This window comes from Gopherus evgoodei, chromosome 4 (genome assembly GCF_007399415.2).
Source record: "Gopherus evgoodei ecotype Sinaloan lineage chromosome 4, rGopEvg1_v1.p, whole genome shotgun sequence".
NCBI lineage: Eukaryota > Metazoa > Chordata > Testudines > Testudinidae > Gopherus > Gopherus evgoodei.
Window position 1 is genome coordinate 44333044 of NC_044325.1, and position 17470 is coordinate 44350513.

The window sequence follows — 17470 nt, forward strand, 5'->3', positions numbered from 1 at the left end:
ATCGTTTCATGCATTAGAAGCATGAAACCTGAACTCTGAAAGAAGCAGCTGGTGATCTGACTCAATAAGAGCACCTGGCAGAGTTTTGCAGAGTGTAAAATGCTAGTTTCTGTCTTCCCCATCAAGTAAGAGCATTTGTCTGCTTCTCACGGAGATCTCGCTAAACAATTCCAGATGCATCTTCCCCTACTGTGGTGTGAAGCTAAAATCGCCTAATATTGATCTCACATCAGTTTTACACTGGAGTAACTACTGATTTCAGTTGAGTTACTCCTCATTTACCCCAGTGAAAATGAGAATCAGCCCAAAGCATCTTCAGATATAAGCTGATCCTTAGAGCAGAACTCAAAAGACTTGATGATAGTGTCTTCATTTGCTGACCTCTCCTATTTTAGTCTCCCATTTACATTCTTGTCAACAATATCCTTCTATTCATGCATTGACAGCATCTCATGGTTGTCAGTTACTTTGAGAATGTGCAATAATCTATTACAAATTACTCATTGCTGGATGTAAAAAGGAATCAGTTACACATTAGTCTCTCCTAGAAGTTGTGAAGTACTGATTAGATTACTTCAGTGTGGGGAAAAGTGAATCATTGTGAATCACTGCCATTTAGTATGGCCTTCATCTCAGAAGAGGAGGTATAGCTCAGTGGTTTGAGCATTAGCCTACTAAACCCAGGGTTGTGAGCTCAATCCTTGAGGAGGCCATTTGGGGAACAAGGGTAAAAATCTGGGGATTGGCCCTGCTTTGAGCAGGGGGTTGGACTAGATGAGGTCCCTTCCAACCCTAATATTTTATGATTGCTTCTTGAGCTTGTGAGGCTCTTTTGTCTAGTCTGATGGTCCACCATGAAAAGTACCAGAGCTCTAATGTAGCTGTAACACTGGTGTTGTATGAGCATTATATACTGAGACTGCTCATATTGGACACCATGATTTTCATGGCATCATTCCCCATGGTAGAAGTACTTAGGGGAAGTAGAACTATTAAAGATTGGATAGGGGGATTAGTTTAGTGACAAGCCAAAAATGATTGGGTTACTGCTTTTCAACATCTGCCTTTAACAAGAAAAAGAAATAAAAGAGGAACAAACATTTTGGAAGTAAGAAGCATCCTGCAAAGCCAGCTAAGAAGGTAAAAGAATACTTAAGAATATATATTCATCAGTTGTGCTGGACAAAATGTATACTATGATAGACAGGGGATTAGCTAACAAAATTCCGGCTCCACAGACAGTTATTTTGGAAAAGTCATGGGGAATGTGTGAATCTCTCTTTCTCCCTCTAGTGTCTGGACCACAAAGAGCCTGTTACAGACTTTGAGCAACAGACCTGGATCTTGTAGCTCAGTCATTCAGATCCAGAAGTCTTGTGTTTTATCTCCATTGCCAACCATGCACCCCAGGGACATTGCCTTACAATATCATGAACCATGGAGGTGACAATTCTCTACTGTATTAATTTGTGGGCATCATTTTATCAGAATGATGCTGACAAACTGGATGCAGCTTTGAGCACCCAAATGTGACCAGGTGGTTGTCTGCACTCATTAGGAAGAGAGATCAACAGATAACTAAGGGGATAACAATATATTCTCTCTTCAAATATTTGTAAACAGCAAGGATGGACAGAAATTGTTTAGCATGATAGTAGAAGACATAATCAGGAGGAATGGGATGAAATTAAGAAGGAAATCTTTTGCGCTGAATATTAGGAAAAAATATTTTCTATTATGAGAACTCCTTAGGCTGTGGAATCATCCCCGGAGGGAAGAGATGGAAGCCTCCTCACTTGTGACGCTTACAAGTAGACTAGATAGAATACTGGAAAATGTACCATAGAGCAGAATCCTGCATTGGCATGGGAGGATGAGCTGGATGACCCAATAGTTACCTGTCTAATATCTGATTCTGCGCTTGAGACAGGAATCAAAGAACTGCCAAGATAAGTGGCTGAAAGGAATCCACATTTATTTTTCAGACCACAAATTAATTTGATTATTTCCCAGGATTACATTTGTAAAAAGTAAACTATGATTGTAACCCTTCTCAGTGCTTCATCAACCCTGAACCCACACTCATCAGTTATGTGTCAATGCAGCATCAACCAAGTCCTGCAGGGGGCTGTAGAGTTCTTCTGATTTTTCTCATCTGGTGCATGGATTGGAGTACTGTAATGGTCGGAGCTATTTTAAGGCTGGTTGAGGCAAAGATGATGGGCACTGACTGGTCTCTCAGTAATGGATGCAGATCCATTCTTGTTTCAGAAAAATGAAACTACTTTCTCATATCTCTCTTCTATTTCCCATATTTAACATCAAGTCTCCTTCAGGTTTAAACTAGTGACTGACAGATCCTCTGACCTCAAACGTTCTGCAATGACAATTTTTCCATACAGACCTGCCAAAGCAGAAGGTGCTGTGGCTATTTGAAGCTGTAGCTGGGATAAACTTCAAACTCCTGTTAACTGCACAGTTGTTTTTAGCTCAAAGTGCTATACAATCTTGAACAGCTCTTACAGGAACAGACTTTTTGGAGCTCAAACTGGCTTTGTCCCTTTTCTCTGCCTCACCCAAGGCCACTGTCATTTCTTCCTTCCTCACCCACATAACCACATCTCAACTGATTGCGGCGAATTGCTTTGTGGTATGGAAAGACAACGTAGTGTTTCTGTCCTTGGCCTGCCTTATTCACCCTTGCGTTGAGCTCCAGCATTATCTCACGAGACATGCAATTACCCCATTCCCTATCCCACACCACTGCACAGCAAGACTGCTCTGGGAGAATAACCGTGCATACATTGCTCTTTATCAGTTATTTTCAACAGCAAAGAAACTCCGTAAAACTGGAGCCCAACCTTTGAAAACTAAAACAACCGAGACATTTTCTTTCTAGTCCTCCTGAAGCAAATAAATTAACTGGATCCAAATCTTCAGCCTGCTACCCACCCACTTGCATGCTACAGGAAACTGCCAGCTGGGGAGGGTCCACTTTTCAAGAACAAAGTTTTGAAGGTGATTGACTATGGAAAATACCTTATATACTTGTTCATAAGCCGAATATTTTTGGTAAAAAAAGTGACGCATCAAAGAGCAGGAGTCGGCTTATAAACGAGTCTACACTTAAATTTGATCATTTTAAAAACTCTGTGGAATAACAGAATTGAATATCTAATACAGGGATCGGCGATCTTTGGCACGCAGCTCCCTGGCAGGCTGGGCTGGTTTGTTTACCTGCCGCGTCCGCAGGTTCGGCTGATCGCGGCTCCCACTGGGCCACAGTTTGCCGCTCCAGGCCAATGGGGGTGGCAGGAAACAGCAGCCAGCACATCCCTTGGCCCACGCCACTTTCCGCCACTTTCCGGTGGGCCGCGGGCCAAAGGTTGCTGATCCCTGATCTAATGCACTGTAGTTTTGTTTACCCAGAGCATCTGCAGGCATGGAGCCCCTCAGCTCCCTGTGGCTGTGGTTCACTGTTCCCCTTGGCTGGGAATGGTGAACCACGGCCACAGGGAGCTGAGGGGCTCCATGCCTGCAGATGCTCCAAGTAAACAAAACGTCCTGACCTGCCACGGGCTTACTCTGACGGGCTAGGAGCCAAAGTTTTCGAACCCCTGAAATATAGGGTCGGCTTATGAAAGGGTCATACAGTTTTTGCCATTTTTACCTATCCATTTTGGGGAGTCGGCTTATAAATGAACGGGCTAATGAACGAGTATATACGGTAACTCCTTCCTCTGGCTCTGCCAGTTTGTCTGTTCTTTCTATGTCTGTTTGGGGCAGGGACTACTTTGCCGGCTCTGTATTGTACAGAACTTGCCACCGTCCCATTGAAGTTGAAGTGGATTTGGATGCCTAACCAGCCTTTACAAATAATAAGTTTAAATTATTTTTAAAATATGTATTTTGTTACATTCCCTTTACCATCCATACATTTTAATCAAATGAATTATCTGCTAAGAGGTGGTTGAGAACTTGTAATAGACACCAACCACCTGACCTTTCTTAATTAATCCAATTCATACTTTCTCTAGTCCAGGACCTTCAAAACTTTGCTCTTGAAAGATGGACCCTTCCCAGCTGGTGATCTCTGTAGGATGCAGGAGAGTGTGCTGCAAGCTGCAGATCTGGATCCAGCTGGTCACTGGGATAACAACCCTATTTGCAGATCAAGTACCTTTATCAGATAACCAGTGGAGACCAGAACAAAATCTAATAGGTCAACATCTGCACTAAGATATATAACTGCTTTTGTACAAAAACCTTTCTTCTAATCCTTCTTAAACTCAACCAGACTGATTGGGTTTTATTATTCATGAATTAATTTTTAACTCTTGGTCCAACAGTGGAATTGAATCTATAACATTTTCCACAGATTGAGGCAAAGAAGCTCTATGTCGACAGCGCAGAACAGCCAAAAGCAGACTTTTTTCCCTTCAACCAACCATTAAAGAATGGTTGTGTATTTTTTTCCTAAACACCTTAGGTGAAAATTTAAAGGAAAAAATGAATACATTAAAATATACATAATACTGTCGTGCTGAGCTGGGAGAACTGATTTCCTTTTGCAAATATACACAGAGGGAAAATGAAGGACGGTAGGGAAATAAATGGCAGTTTTAGGGCTTAAAATGGCAAGTCGTTGTAGTGAGGGGGCTTGAGGTGGGAGAGAAATTTGAAGACCGGGTCTGTACTGGAATGGGAGAAATGGGCATGGGCACTGTTTAGGACATACGGTTCTTTCAGCCTCTTAGTTGTAATCACTGGAACCAAAAGCAAATAGTTCTCATTTTAAATCGCAAGCGGCTTCTAACAGTTATAACAAGATGGTCAGAAATGTTGTTTGCTTTGATAGGGTGTGACTTGAATTATTCCTTACTCATATAACGCTTTCAAAAGTGATGGACTGTACAGTGGGAAGCATGTTACATTTTGTGCCCTCCCATAAGCACCATGCTTAAAAACTCCCCAAAACAAAATAAAAATTCCTGAAGTATCCAAAGATTAAACCATAGTGCTGATTTTTCCAGCTTCAGCATAAGTCCCCAGCTTCATCCAAATAGTATTCTGTGGTTTGCTCCATATTTTGCACATTTGTCTTTTCATCCTTTCTCATATTTTAATATAAAAAAAATCACTGCATTTCTTTAAAATCAGAAACCCTGATGTGGGGGGGAATCTATAAACAGAATATCTAACCACATTTAGCTATCCAATGATATCTAATCTTATTATCTAGGATCTAATTATATCTGCTCTAATTCAGACTACAAAAATCTATGAATACAGATGTTATGTACACTATCTAGATATCGTTAAAATTATTTTTTAGTTCTAGAATGCATTTTATCCAAAGATCTCAAAAGCTTTAGAAATATTAATTAATTAAGCCATAGAACACTCCTGTGAGAATGGAAGTATTTTTATATATACTTTAAGTACACACACACTGTATAGGTATACACATATATAGACAGTATTCACACACACACTACATTTAGGTTATACTTATTCACATATACAGTATATGTACCTGTTTTATATAGAAATACATACACACATGGTATGTGTGCTTGTTTATTTATAATATATTACATGCAATGATGTTGTAGCCATATTGGTCCTAAGGTATTAGAGAGAGAAGTGGGTGAGGTATTATCCTTTAACAGACCAACTTCTGCTGGAGAGAGGGACAAGGTTTCAAGCTTACACAGAGCTCTTCTTCAGGGCACACACACACACGTATAAAAACACATTCACACACGTGTGAGAATAAAACTATTTCCTTTCTCATCTTTACTCATGCTATGTCTGTGTAGTGTATAATGTGCAACAGCACAATTTTCATCAATTATTCTAAGGGAGACTTGTCTGGTATCATTTGTATAAGGTAGAATGTGTGGACACATCAATACATCTCACCACCATTTTCAAAAGGTCACACTTGCTACAATCTGTTAAGGCAGAAAAAACCCACAAGGAGTGAGAGTAAAATATTTTCTAAAGCTGAAGTGCCACTGTTACAAGCCCCCGTACAGGGATTCATTTGGCTTTGAAAGTGAGTTTTGACTGTATCAGACAGTTGTGCTTCCTCTCCCTGCCCCTGGTCCCAGGTTAGACTGCAATTGCAGGCTACGCTCAATTGCCTGGAAGTCACTGCTTAATAATCCAGTTAGGCGTACAGAGTGCCTTGCTCCCTTCTGATACCTTTGCACTACAGATGAATCCGATAAGCAAACTGACTACTAAAAGAGTGTCAGGCAACGGGTATTAAGGTCTTTGGTTTCACAGGAGTAGCTGCCCAGCATCTCACTACAGCACAGTGCCTCTCCCCCTCACACACACACACACACACACACACACTCTCGCTCTCTCTCAAAATGACCAAAAATGCAAACGGCAGAAAAGCAGAAACATTTGAGAGGCTGAATGAAGTAGCAAGTCAGACAGATGGGGAGAGGAAGGCAATGCCCAGAGAGGTTGAAAAGGGGCTAGAGAGGGACTGCAATCGGAGTGTTGCAAGATATTCATCTGACCTTCCCCCCACCTTTTAGACAGTTTAAAAAAAAAATCAGACAGTGTTTGCCTATCATATTCAATTCTGAAACAAGGAACAAATGAAAGACAAAAAAGTTAATTATCAGAAACAGGCTTTCAAATCAAGGATCATTTTTAAAAATGAAAGGCAGACAAAGTATGAATACACACACAAACATTTAAAAAAAAAATAGGATTAACCCTGGCTACCAGTACTGTGGTAATGGTTATAAAATGAGCCCCAGAACTCAATGTCACAAGCCTATATTCTTAACTGTTGTATTTCTAGGTCTGTGAAAATCCCATAAAGAATTTTTTTAAAAAATAAGCAAATAAAACAACACTGTTGATGTTTCAAAACATGTCAGATTGAATGAACAAAAAATGCAAGGAAAACTTTTTAAAAATAAAATCAGGCAAAGCAAAATTATTTTGTCCTTATTTTTGTGTATTTAATTCTTTTAATTCTACAAACTGGTATAAAACGCAGTGGAAGCATGCTTTGTAATTGTTTTTGCTATTGTTTATTTCTTGGCAGCAACTGACAGAAAATTTTATTTCTGTCCTTTACTTTTCCCCACATCTTTGTGGAGGACGAAAAACTAGAAGCTCTTAAAATGAACATCTCCACATGCAAAATCATAATCACAGAATTAAACATTTTTAAAGCTGTTCTTTTGACCCCTCTTGAGTCAAAGGACAGTGAGCCAATACGCTCACCGATATCGTTCACGGTGACGGCTCCATCACCAGCGACTGAGGCTTATTATTACTGAAGGGAACTTCAAAGTGCCAGGAGAAAAACAGAAGGAATTCAAAAATAATGTTTTGTGAAACCATACGCGTGGGAAAGACTGGGAGAATAGGAGAAAAATAGTAACAAGAAATCTAATAAAAACAGCTGTATTAAAAATGCACAATCAGTTCAGAATGAACTGCACTTTGAAAAGAGACTCTTTCACAAGCTCCCCAACTGAAAGTAACTGGCTCTCTCTAACCCATCCGATGGCCTAGTTTTCTTATGTTAAAAAAAAGTGTTTGAGACTTAAAATGTATGGTGAATTGGACATGATTTCCTGGGACAGAAAAGGAAAGTCAGGACTGTAAGAGAAGGGTTCTCACCAAATGCTCTTAGCCTCCTAAAGAACAAACCTAGAACAGGTTTCCTTTTTCTCCTACCCCTCTCAAATGCAATGTAAAATCAGGGAGATGCCCAAAGAATGAACACCTCACCGGCAGTGCAGCATCGGACAAGACAGGCCGCCTCTCTCTATGCTCAATCCATTCCCTTTCACGCTAAAAAAAAACAAAACAAAAACAGTTCTGTCATGGAATGTTACTGCAAGTTAAATCCCAAACACAGAAAGGGGCAGAAAAGAAACTAATGAAGGAATTAGCATAAGAAAGCAAAGGACACTCTTCCTCTCACACACAAGTTAGTGACTTTCTTCTGAATGGGTTCTGGTTCTATTGTTCATAACATCCTCATGGGCCAAGAATATTGTTTGCAAACTGACAGTCAAAATAAGGATGACTAGAGTGGGATTTTCTGGGATCCCAAAAAATGGAATTGAATTTCTTGTACTCTCTTCAGCCCCTCCCAATAGAAAGAAACAGAGCTGAGTAGGCTCCCCCATTTAGAAGAGGGGAGCAAGAAAAATTCAGCTCAGCCGGGACACAAACCCAACACAGGTTGTGTGATAACAGCTTGCCATCTGCTTTTCACAAGTTGCCTTTCCGAAGTGTAAGGGAGCACTGAATGGGAACATTGCCTACGGTGATCAGAATGCACTGAACAGTGCAATGTGCTAGTACTTATTTGTACACAGTGCTCTTCGTAAAGGACATCACAGAATGCTTTCCAGAGGGTATCAGAAGCAGTAGCGAATAGGAAATATTAGTGAAACAACCTTAATAATTTGCAATAAAATTAATTATAAACACACACACACACACATACAGTCAAAGCAAGGTCACACCTATGAAAAAGAAAATTTAGCATCAGTAAAGCTAGGAAGACAGAGAGGAGGCGTGTGCAGGAATGGTGAGGGTTAACAATACACAAGCTCCTATCCAGCCAGCACAGGATCAAATGATGTGCAGTGAAAGTTTGAAGTCCTCTATCCCCCCGAGCTTGTTTGCTAATTACATTTGCAATTACAAACATGACAAATATATTTCTGTACAGTGCGCTCCACCTCAAGCAGGCATGTTTCTCCTCACGGACAGTCGCTTCCAGCAGCAGGGCTCTCAAAAGCTCTGCATGATCAACAAAGTAAACTGTGCTTCAGCCACAAGGATCACTTTGTGGGCATCTCGAGTGCTCTGAAGAGGCAGGGCAGAGTTTTAAAGAGAAGCAACGTGACACATACAGAAATTGATATTGATAGAAGTTACTAAAATTTAATTCAACAATAAATTCCCCAGAAGTTGGCTAAGATTTCTGCAGGTGATTAGTTATTATCATCATCAATAAATAATAATTTATCCAGCTCAATATTATTAATAAATAATACGCCTGTTACATTACATTTCCACTTGCAGATCCCAGAACACATGGCAATTCAGACTAACTCTCAAACTACATGCAACAATCACCTCACCTATTGCTGAAATGCAGCCGATCCTGGAGGGCAGAAACAGTGCAAGATTTTTCCTGTTTTCAGCAAAATACACAAATCTGATTGCTGTTGCTGTTTTCATTGTCCACCAGCCTCTTCAGACAAAGAGCCAATAGATTCATGGCTACTTATGGAACTTCTGTTTATTATGTATTTGATGGTGGTGCTTACGAACCCCAATCAAGGTTCGTGGCCTCATTACGCTAGGCACTGTACAAATGCTAAACCTACCTACCTACTCATGCAAACTAAAAATAAATGTAAAAAATCTTTTGCATTCCCCAGCTGCCAAATTAAGCTAAATAACTACCTAAGATGTGGAGATGGCCTTGCTGAGGAGAACTTGCTCTACCTCTGAGGTCTACAATAAAGTCTCACACACACACACACACAAAATCTGGTTGCCGTTAGCACTTCCCGACTTCTGAACTGTGGGATGCAGAACAGAATGGAAGAATTTGAGAATAGGGATTCGGCTTTTATACCCAGCGTACACCATCTTCTTCTTTCACTATTTCTTCTCTAACTAAATGCAGGTGAAACATTTTACATGCTTTGAAGAGGTTTCCCAAGAATATCCATCATCCCCATAGGGACCATGAGGTGCAGCTGGGTTTAGATATATCCCGTCTCCCCCATTTCCTTCTTGCATTTCTTTGGAGAAATTCTATTCTCCCAAAATTTTGGGGGAGAGTTGTTGGTGTCACACACAAACCTCCTTAATGGGCTAAATTATTCAAAGAGCATAAGAAATGCTGGGAAGCATGAAATTAAAAATAATGGGTATCAAACATAGGTAATGCAGCAGAAATGTGGCTAGGAGTCTGAGTCGGGGCAGTTGGTAGCGAGCAATGTAGTCTGAGAAGAAGAGTCTGGGATATGAAATCTCTGTCACAGCAACTTTCTTTGAATGCAATCCCTCCAAAGTCTTTTCCCTCTCGGGCTAAATGCAATATTTATTGATTACTTCAAATCAATACAATGAAAGATTTCTGTTTGGTTGGGTTTTCCTTTAATAAATTGATCTTTCCATATCTCTCAATAATTAATATGATTAAAGTATTTTTTTAAAGTAGAAGTTGGGAGGAGGAGGGGATGTTAATAAAAATCCTATACAATAATTTCCCAAATTCCAGTGCCAGACAGATTCTTGATAAGCTCAGTAAAGCAGGATCCCATCCTGTGATGGGAACCTGCTCAGGGAACTCAGCTACTCGGTCCTTTTAATTACAGACACTTCTCAATTTATGCTGGCAGTAAAATATAACAAAAACCAAAAACAACAACTCCTTGTTCCAGTCCTTCAGAAGTGCTCAAAGTACACAACTACAGTCAGCATCTGACACCAATTTCCTTCTATTCACAGACTATGGAGATTTTGGAGGTTACTGAAAACAAAGGAACATTTCCTCAATCTGTAAATAAGACTCAACAAAACAAAAAACAAACAATTTACTAAATCTTTCTCTGAATTTACTCTTTGATTGTATCAAAATTCCAGTACAGTTTCTCTGTGTCTGTGTCTCTATGGTCCTACAGACAGTTTATTCCTTTTAACTTTTTTTCTAATTGCACAATAATATTTCATAATCATCATCAGACAATGATTTGTTCATCTCTCTTTTATATCAAAGGAAATACACTGAAAGAATAACATCTAGTAGGATGCCCTAATTTGGCAATTACACACACACATACACACATAGGTAGCTTGGTCAGTCTCTTTCTCTCTCTCTCTCTTTACAGGATATTAATTAGAAATGGCAATGACATTCTCCTTCAGTCCTATCAACATCTTAGGCAGTAACTAAAAGAAAACAGAAAAAAACCTCCTTTCATTTGAGACAGTGAAATTAATATTAAAAGGATAAAATACCAGATTTCACTCTCTTGTGAAAAAATCTTATGTTTACATGCAGCAGAGATACAATAGAGACATTTTATATATACATATGTATTTATAGTGTATACATTAAAAACATGTATGTACATAAACTGTACTTCAGATAAACATCGTAAGCAGTGTAAATATGTCCACTCCACCTGCCCTGATCTATGAGATAAACTACAGACTCAAATCATTAGCTTTTATAGTTTGCTAATCCTATCCCTGCAAAAGGTCCCTCCTTGGAGCTGCTTCACCTGCCACTGACAGAAGAACTTTCCCAAACCCCAGTACATGGAGGCGGCAACGGGTCCCTCAAAGAAGTAACTCCAACACACACACCCTCCATCACACACAATCAACAATTAGGAACAAGTGTTTTCTCACTGTCACTGCAAGATCCAGCACTGCAGCAAACAAAGCATACCAATGACCGGAGTCCTCCCTGACTCCTTGTGTCATTTCTCAGGTCAGGACACACACATAGGCAGAAAAGAACTTTTACTACTCAAAGACGGTGAAATTCAAAGTATTATGGAGTTCGACTGAAAGAGGTGAATTCCTCTGCTCAGTTAGTTCTTGTCCGGACTCATCCAGGATTGGGACTTGTGTAATTTAGAGCAGCTTTCAATATTTTAAAGTTCACATTCAATGTAATGTTCAGTTGCCCAAAATAATTGTTGCAAACATAATTAAAACAAGAGAGTTTGGACAGAAAATAACTATTGACATTGTTTCAATACCCAGTATTCAGCGTAGTAAGCCACTGTATGTAGGATAGTACGCTCATACAAATAAATATAGATATAAGATATATATATATATATATATACATACACACACACACACACACACAAAATACAATATGCTGTATGTACATATATACTCAAGCACACACATTTTACACTTGCTGCACAGTGTACTTGTACTATTACACATACTGGATAGATAGGTAAATATACATATATTGGGCCAAATTTGGCCCTGACTTATACGCACACAATCACACTGAAATCTGATCTTAGTTACACAAGCCTGTAAACTGAAGCAGAACCTGGCCATTGTATTCATTTTTATTTAAACACATTATCTGGAAGGCTTCCTACATCTTTCTTCTCCTCTTGACTTTCTCCTGATTCTGGATAAGTCATGGCTTCCATAGCACTTGCCCTATGGCTTGTACGCCTTTAAGTTTACTTTACTTTATTTTTTTTGAAAATGGGTTTATTTGTTTGTTTTTTTTAATTCTCTCAATGTATAATTTCCCCACACACACCAAAAATAAATCGTAAATAAGCTTAGAAGCCCTGCAAGCTCAGGAAAAAGAAGACCGAGATCACACCAAGAGTTTATCGTTACCAAAGAATAGCTCCTCCAGCCCATTTTGAAGCCCTGGTCTCTCAGTTCCTAGCCACTTTCATTTGTCTAACCAGAAGCCAAAGTTAAGGGAGGCACAAGCAGAAGTGAAGTGCATTGGATACACCGTTGTCGGGGGCTGTCCAGGGAGACCATTAAATAGTAAAAGGTACTAACAATAATCAAATGAGTGATTTACTTTTATTGGTTTTGTACAGTCTGAACTGCTTTTCTGGATTCCACAAGTAGAATGGATGAACACGAAAAAGTTAACAAGAGCAGACATGATAGTTGGTAATTATCAAGCTAGTTTTCATGGAGGTAACAGCGCACTTTCAAAACTTTGACTTTGTATTAAAAACACCTAATGGGATGCAACCCACTTTTCCTTTACGTATCTGTTTGTTTATTTTTAATTCAAAGTGGAACAGCCAAAAGCAAAGCACCAGTCACAAAATCCACAGGGCTTAAACTGGCAATTCCCATTTAAAATAATAAATTTCATGTTAACAGTACTGTTGGAAGCAAAGGAATAAGGTAAAGACAGAAGGAATGAGAGCAAGTCAGGAAAAAGGGAGAGAGAGAAACAGAAAGATCTGAGAGAGATGAAAGAGCAGTAATGAGGAGAGCAGAGTAAAAGGCATATTTTTTTAATTCTCTTTTAATTCCTGCTAACTAGGATGCAGTTATTAAACAAATAATGAACCAGTCAAAGTGACGCTATTTCCATCTCTGGTGACACCATGGAGCCCTTGTAGGTGACACACAGACTAATATGCAAATACACAAAAAGAGATTCAGCTTAGAAAGAGATTTGTCAAAGAGGAGAAACATACTTGAAAAGAAATTGCACTGGTGGACCGGACACAAATGGCAAGAGGATTCCATCCTGTCTCCCAAGTTCCCCCAAAAGGATCAAATCCAACTTACTTGCTAAAGTGATTTTATACAAAGCATTGTCTGGCACGTTCCAACGTAACATACAAAGAACGAGAACACCAGCAGGTGCCGAGGAATCTGTCATCAGTCCAGCTTGGGATGCCTGCTCAGTAGCTCTCCTCCACTCTTTCCCCGCGCTGGCTGCCCTGATTGCAAGCTAGGAAGGCTGGCTTTCCACAGATGAAGCTTTTGCCTTTCTTTTAAATAAGTGAACACAGTAAAATATCTGTGTTTTAATGTATCTACTTTGTGCAGACAGTATATATCTATTTACACCCACCCACTAGTTCATCTGATAGAAATTTTACATAGCCCTGAGTACAAACAGAAAGTAAATCTGTGAAAGCAGAACATGCATTGTACATTTTCTGTTTCATCCATCTGTGTTCCCCAGAGATGAAGCATTAAAAGAAGAAGTTGCAAGAAAGAAATTAATAAACTGGCACAAACTAAAGTCAAATCAGACTGAGGAGTGGTTTCCTTAGAGAGATTTTCCTTTCACCTAGGCGGGCTTTTTGGTCTGCACCTGTTCTAAATGGAGATTTGCTTCCCTCCAAGCCTCAGACAGGAGCATAGATACCCCCTTACACAATCCCCTCCTCACCACTACATAATTTGTCCAAAAGATAGGAAATCTGTGGAAGAATTTCTTCTCAGGGGATGGGGCGAGGGAAGGAAACTCAAGAAAAGATTGCTTTCCCCCCTTCCCAACTCACAGTCAGACAATACTCGGGCTCACACCAGTGCCAGCCTGTCATTTCCAGCACAGGCAAAACCAAACCAAACCAAACCAAACAGGGCACCTACTGGTTGTGGTAGCTGAGAGGGTCTGAGATGCAAAGTTCGGAAATGTCCATCAGTCCAGTTTTAGCATTCCCAGATGGCAGAGAAAAGCAACTAAATTACAGTGAAGAGAGTAAAGGGGAAAAAAGGGAGCGACAGAAAGGGGACCAGACTGCAAGAAAAGGGACAAGGAAAGACAGAAAGGGGATGGGAGAAAAAGAGGAGACAGTTAAAGAGAGTAGGAGAGAAAAAGAGACAGACGTATGCACATCCACACACATGCACTCATCCAGACACACTGAGGCAGGCAGAGGGAAGGGAGACAGCTGAGAAGACACAGGCACAAGAGATTTAGATCCCACTAACCCCACTGTAGCTTTAAGACTGAGAGACTGATGAATATGGCAATGCTGCTATTGGTTACCACTCAGGGGCTGGACTTGAAGTGACAGAGCAGAACTGGGCAAGGAGGGGGGTGAGAAAGAGGGAGGTGGGGGGCAAGCAAGTGAGACTTCAATAGACTAACATACCCACACATGGGCTAATAGCATCAGAGGAAGAGAATGCTAATCACACAGCCATAGAGCTTGTGATCCCGCAGTTGGCTAGGCAAAACCAAGGGGACAGGGCGTGACCTTCAGTCCTTTACACAGTCCCCTTGTCCTCGACAATGCGAATTCCACTGGCAGCAGAACTGAGTGAGACAGGACCTCGTGGCTGGTGGGTCTCCTTTGTATTTTGTTTGTTTGTTTCCAGATCCATAGCCTGTTCGTTCCTCTGAATGCCTGTGTCTGCCGAGGGAAACACTTTGGGGTCAGCAACAAAACCTCACGCTGCTTGTGCATTCATAGCAATTCCTGATCATTTCCTCAAGTTATCAGGAATCACAAAAGGGATGAGGAAAAACTGACCCTAACAGAAAGGAGAGAGACGGCAGACACAATATAGTGCTAAGTAGCAGCCCAACACCAGATCCCAAATGGACACTGCTGGATACAGTGTAGCTGTAGCTGGGGAGGATCCTATCCTCCCCCAACAGAAATCTGAGGGGTCTGTCTCTATTTACACTTTGGCAGTACTTGGATTGTCATGCCATTAAAGTCTCACTTGAGCTAAAATGAATGTGTCAGTTTGAATGCATGTGGGAAACAGAACTTCTTGGATTTATTGACACTCACCAAAGGATGATGTCTGTTAGTCAAATGCCACAGTGAGGGTGACTTAGAAATGCAGATAACAGTAATATTAACTACCATCACCTGCTTCACTCTTAAAATGCAAGTTATTGTGAAATGGTGACTCTCCACGTGTGCGTGCACACACACACACACACACTTATGCTTCAGCCTCTTACCTACCAACTCACTGTACCTCCAGAAGGAGCTGGTCATGAAATGTACTTAGTGTTCATAAAGCACTCGGACCCTGAAGTGAAAGGTGCTTTATGTATTATTACAACCTACATGCACATCCACGCATACTTCAGTGCATGTGCAGAGACACTATCAAATACATTCACATACAGTAGTTCACACGCACACCTAGACATGCATGCATACAAGTTTACATACATTATGCATACGAGACACACGCACTGTCATGCAAACACATCACTCCATTCGTATATCTGTACAAATACAGCTAAACACACACATATATACACATCCACATATATACATAGACACACACACTTGTATGTGTGTCTGCAATTCAGTGCTGAGAACACACCAATATACACACACACTGACTCAGCCCACTTAAAATACATACAAACAGACTAATATATGCAGATCCCCATATACAAACCCTCAAATCATTCATTCTGAAATATACACATGCAGCCTCTTTCATACCAAGAATAGGGCCTGATTCTGATCTTATACCAATGTAAATCAGAAGCAAATTAAATGAAATCCATGGATTTACATTGTATAAAACCTGTATAAGCGAGACCAGAATCAGACCTTCAGGGTAAATGCATGCATTCCAGATACAAACCTTTAACTCTCGCCCATAGGTGCACATAAACACCCTGAGAGGTTAACACATCAGAATACACTGACACATACATTTGCAGAGAAGTGCTCACAAACCTTCTCAATCTCAGACTCAAACTATCAATCACACACATTCACTCTTGCACACAGAGACATTTTCAAGGCTCTGTACACATTTATTGGCTGCCATTAGAGTCAATGGGATCTCCCCCAACTCCCACACCATCATGTTCACACACATATTTTCACTTATCACAGTTACATTGGCACCCCCACCCCAACCCAACCACTTACACTTAACCCCACACATGCAAAGTCAGAGTCTTTCAGACATCATACTATACAGAAACTCACATTCACAGTCCCTCTCCTACAAAGTTCTAATACAGGATCTAGTAGTTTGTTGCTATCTTCCATATTCTAAACCAGACACATGCAAATCTTATTTTTTCCTCTCTCTGCCCTGCTTTCTACTTTTTTTTAATCTTTGGAGTTTTGCTACTCAATGAAATAAAAATTAATTTAATAAATAAATAATTAAGAAAAAGAGATTTTTAAGCAAAAAAACCTCTCTTTCTATAGATCTGTGGACAGCAGAACCTCTTGTTCTCCTATGCCAAGGGTGTGTGTGTGTGTGTGGAAGGGAAGCCAAGTTAGGGCGAACAGGAGATTGCTTTATAATAAAAACACAGCATTAAAAACAGCACTAGGCAGATTGGACCCATTCAAATGAGGGGAACTACACAACACAATGGCAAGAGAATTTGACTTAGGTAAGTATGCAGCAATGCCCATTGGCTAAAGTATTTTATTTCTCATATAAACTGAGGGGGATCAGTATTTGCAGGATACTGAGGAAGGGATAAAATAATGGGCTAGATCCTCAGCTGGTACAAACCAGCATAGCTCCACTGAAGTCCACATTAAGTCAGTACAGTACATCAATTGACATCAGGTGAGGATCTGCCCCAATGTGATCAAAGTACTGTATAAAATAATGGGGTGCCCTGACCTGGGGAACTGTGTTTGATTTTGATCAATTCACCTCAAGATATAACAGACTAAATAATCAAAGTAAACTGATAAGAATGGTTAGAGGTACAACATGGTGGGACTTACAAATAAAGAGATTGCAAAAGTGAGGATGATTCGGTTTGGAAAAGAGAAGGGAGAGGGGACTCGAATGGGATGTTTGACAGTATGACATACTTACAGCCGAATATAACAGGTGTCATGAAATTCATTCAGATTATAGAAGAAGAGCTGTGTAAGCTCAAAAAACTTCTCTCTCTTACCAACAGAAGTTGGTCCAATAAAAGACATTATCTCACCTACCTTATCTCTCTAAT

The 17470-nt window shown here is 40.2% G+C and overlaps 1 protein-coding gene across 3 annotated transcripts in view; it reads right to left on the reverse strand.

The window, feature by feature from the left end:
• The window catches only part of ESRRB (estrogen related receptor beta), a 179230-nt gene that overhangs the window by 111739 nt on the left and 50021 nt on the right, over positions 1–17470 (reverse strand). Inside the window, exon 1 of one of the 3 annotated variants that reach the window (XM_030559091.1) lies at positions 7774–7824. The exons of the other annotated variants lie outside the window; for them this stretch is intronic. Coding sequence (XP_030414951.1) covers positions 7774–7787 — 14 coding nt within the window. The 5' untranslated portion in view covers positions 7788–7824. Of the gene's footprint in view, positions 1–7773; positions 7825–17470 lie in introns of those variants that run through there. 3 annotated transcript variants of the gene reach the window in all.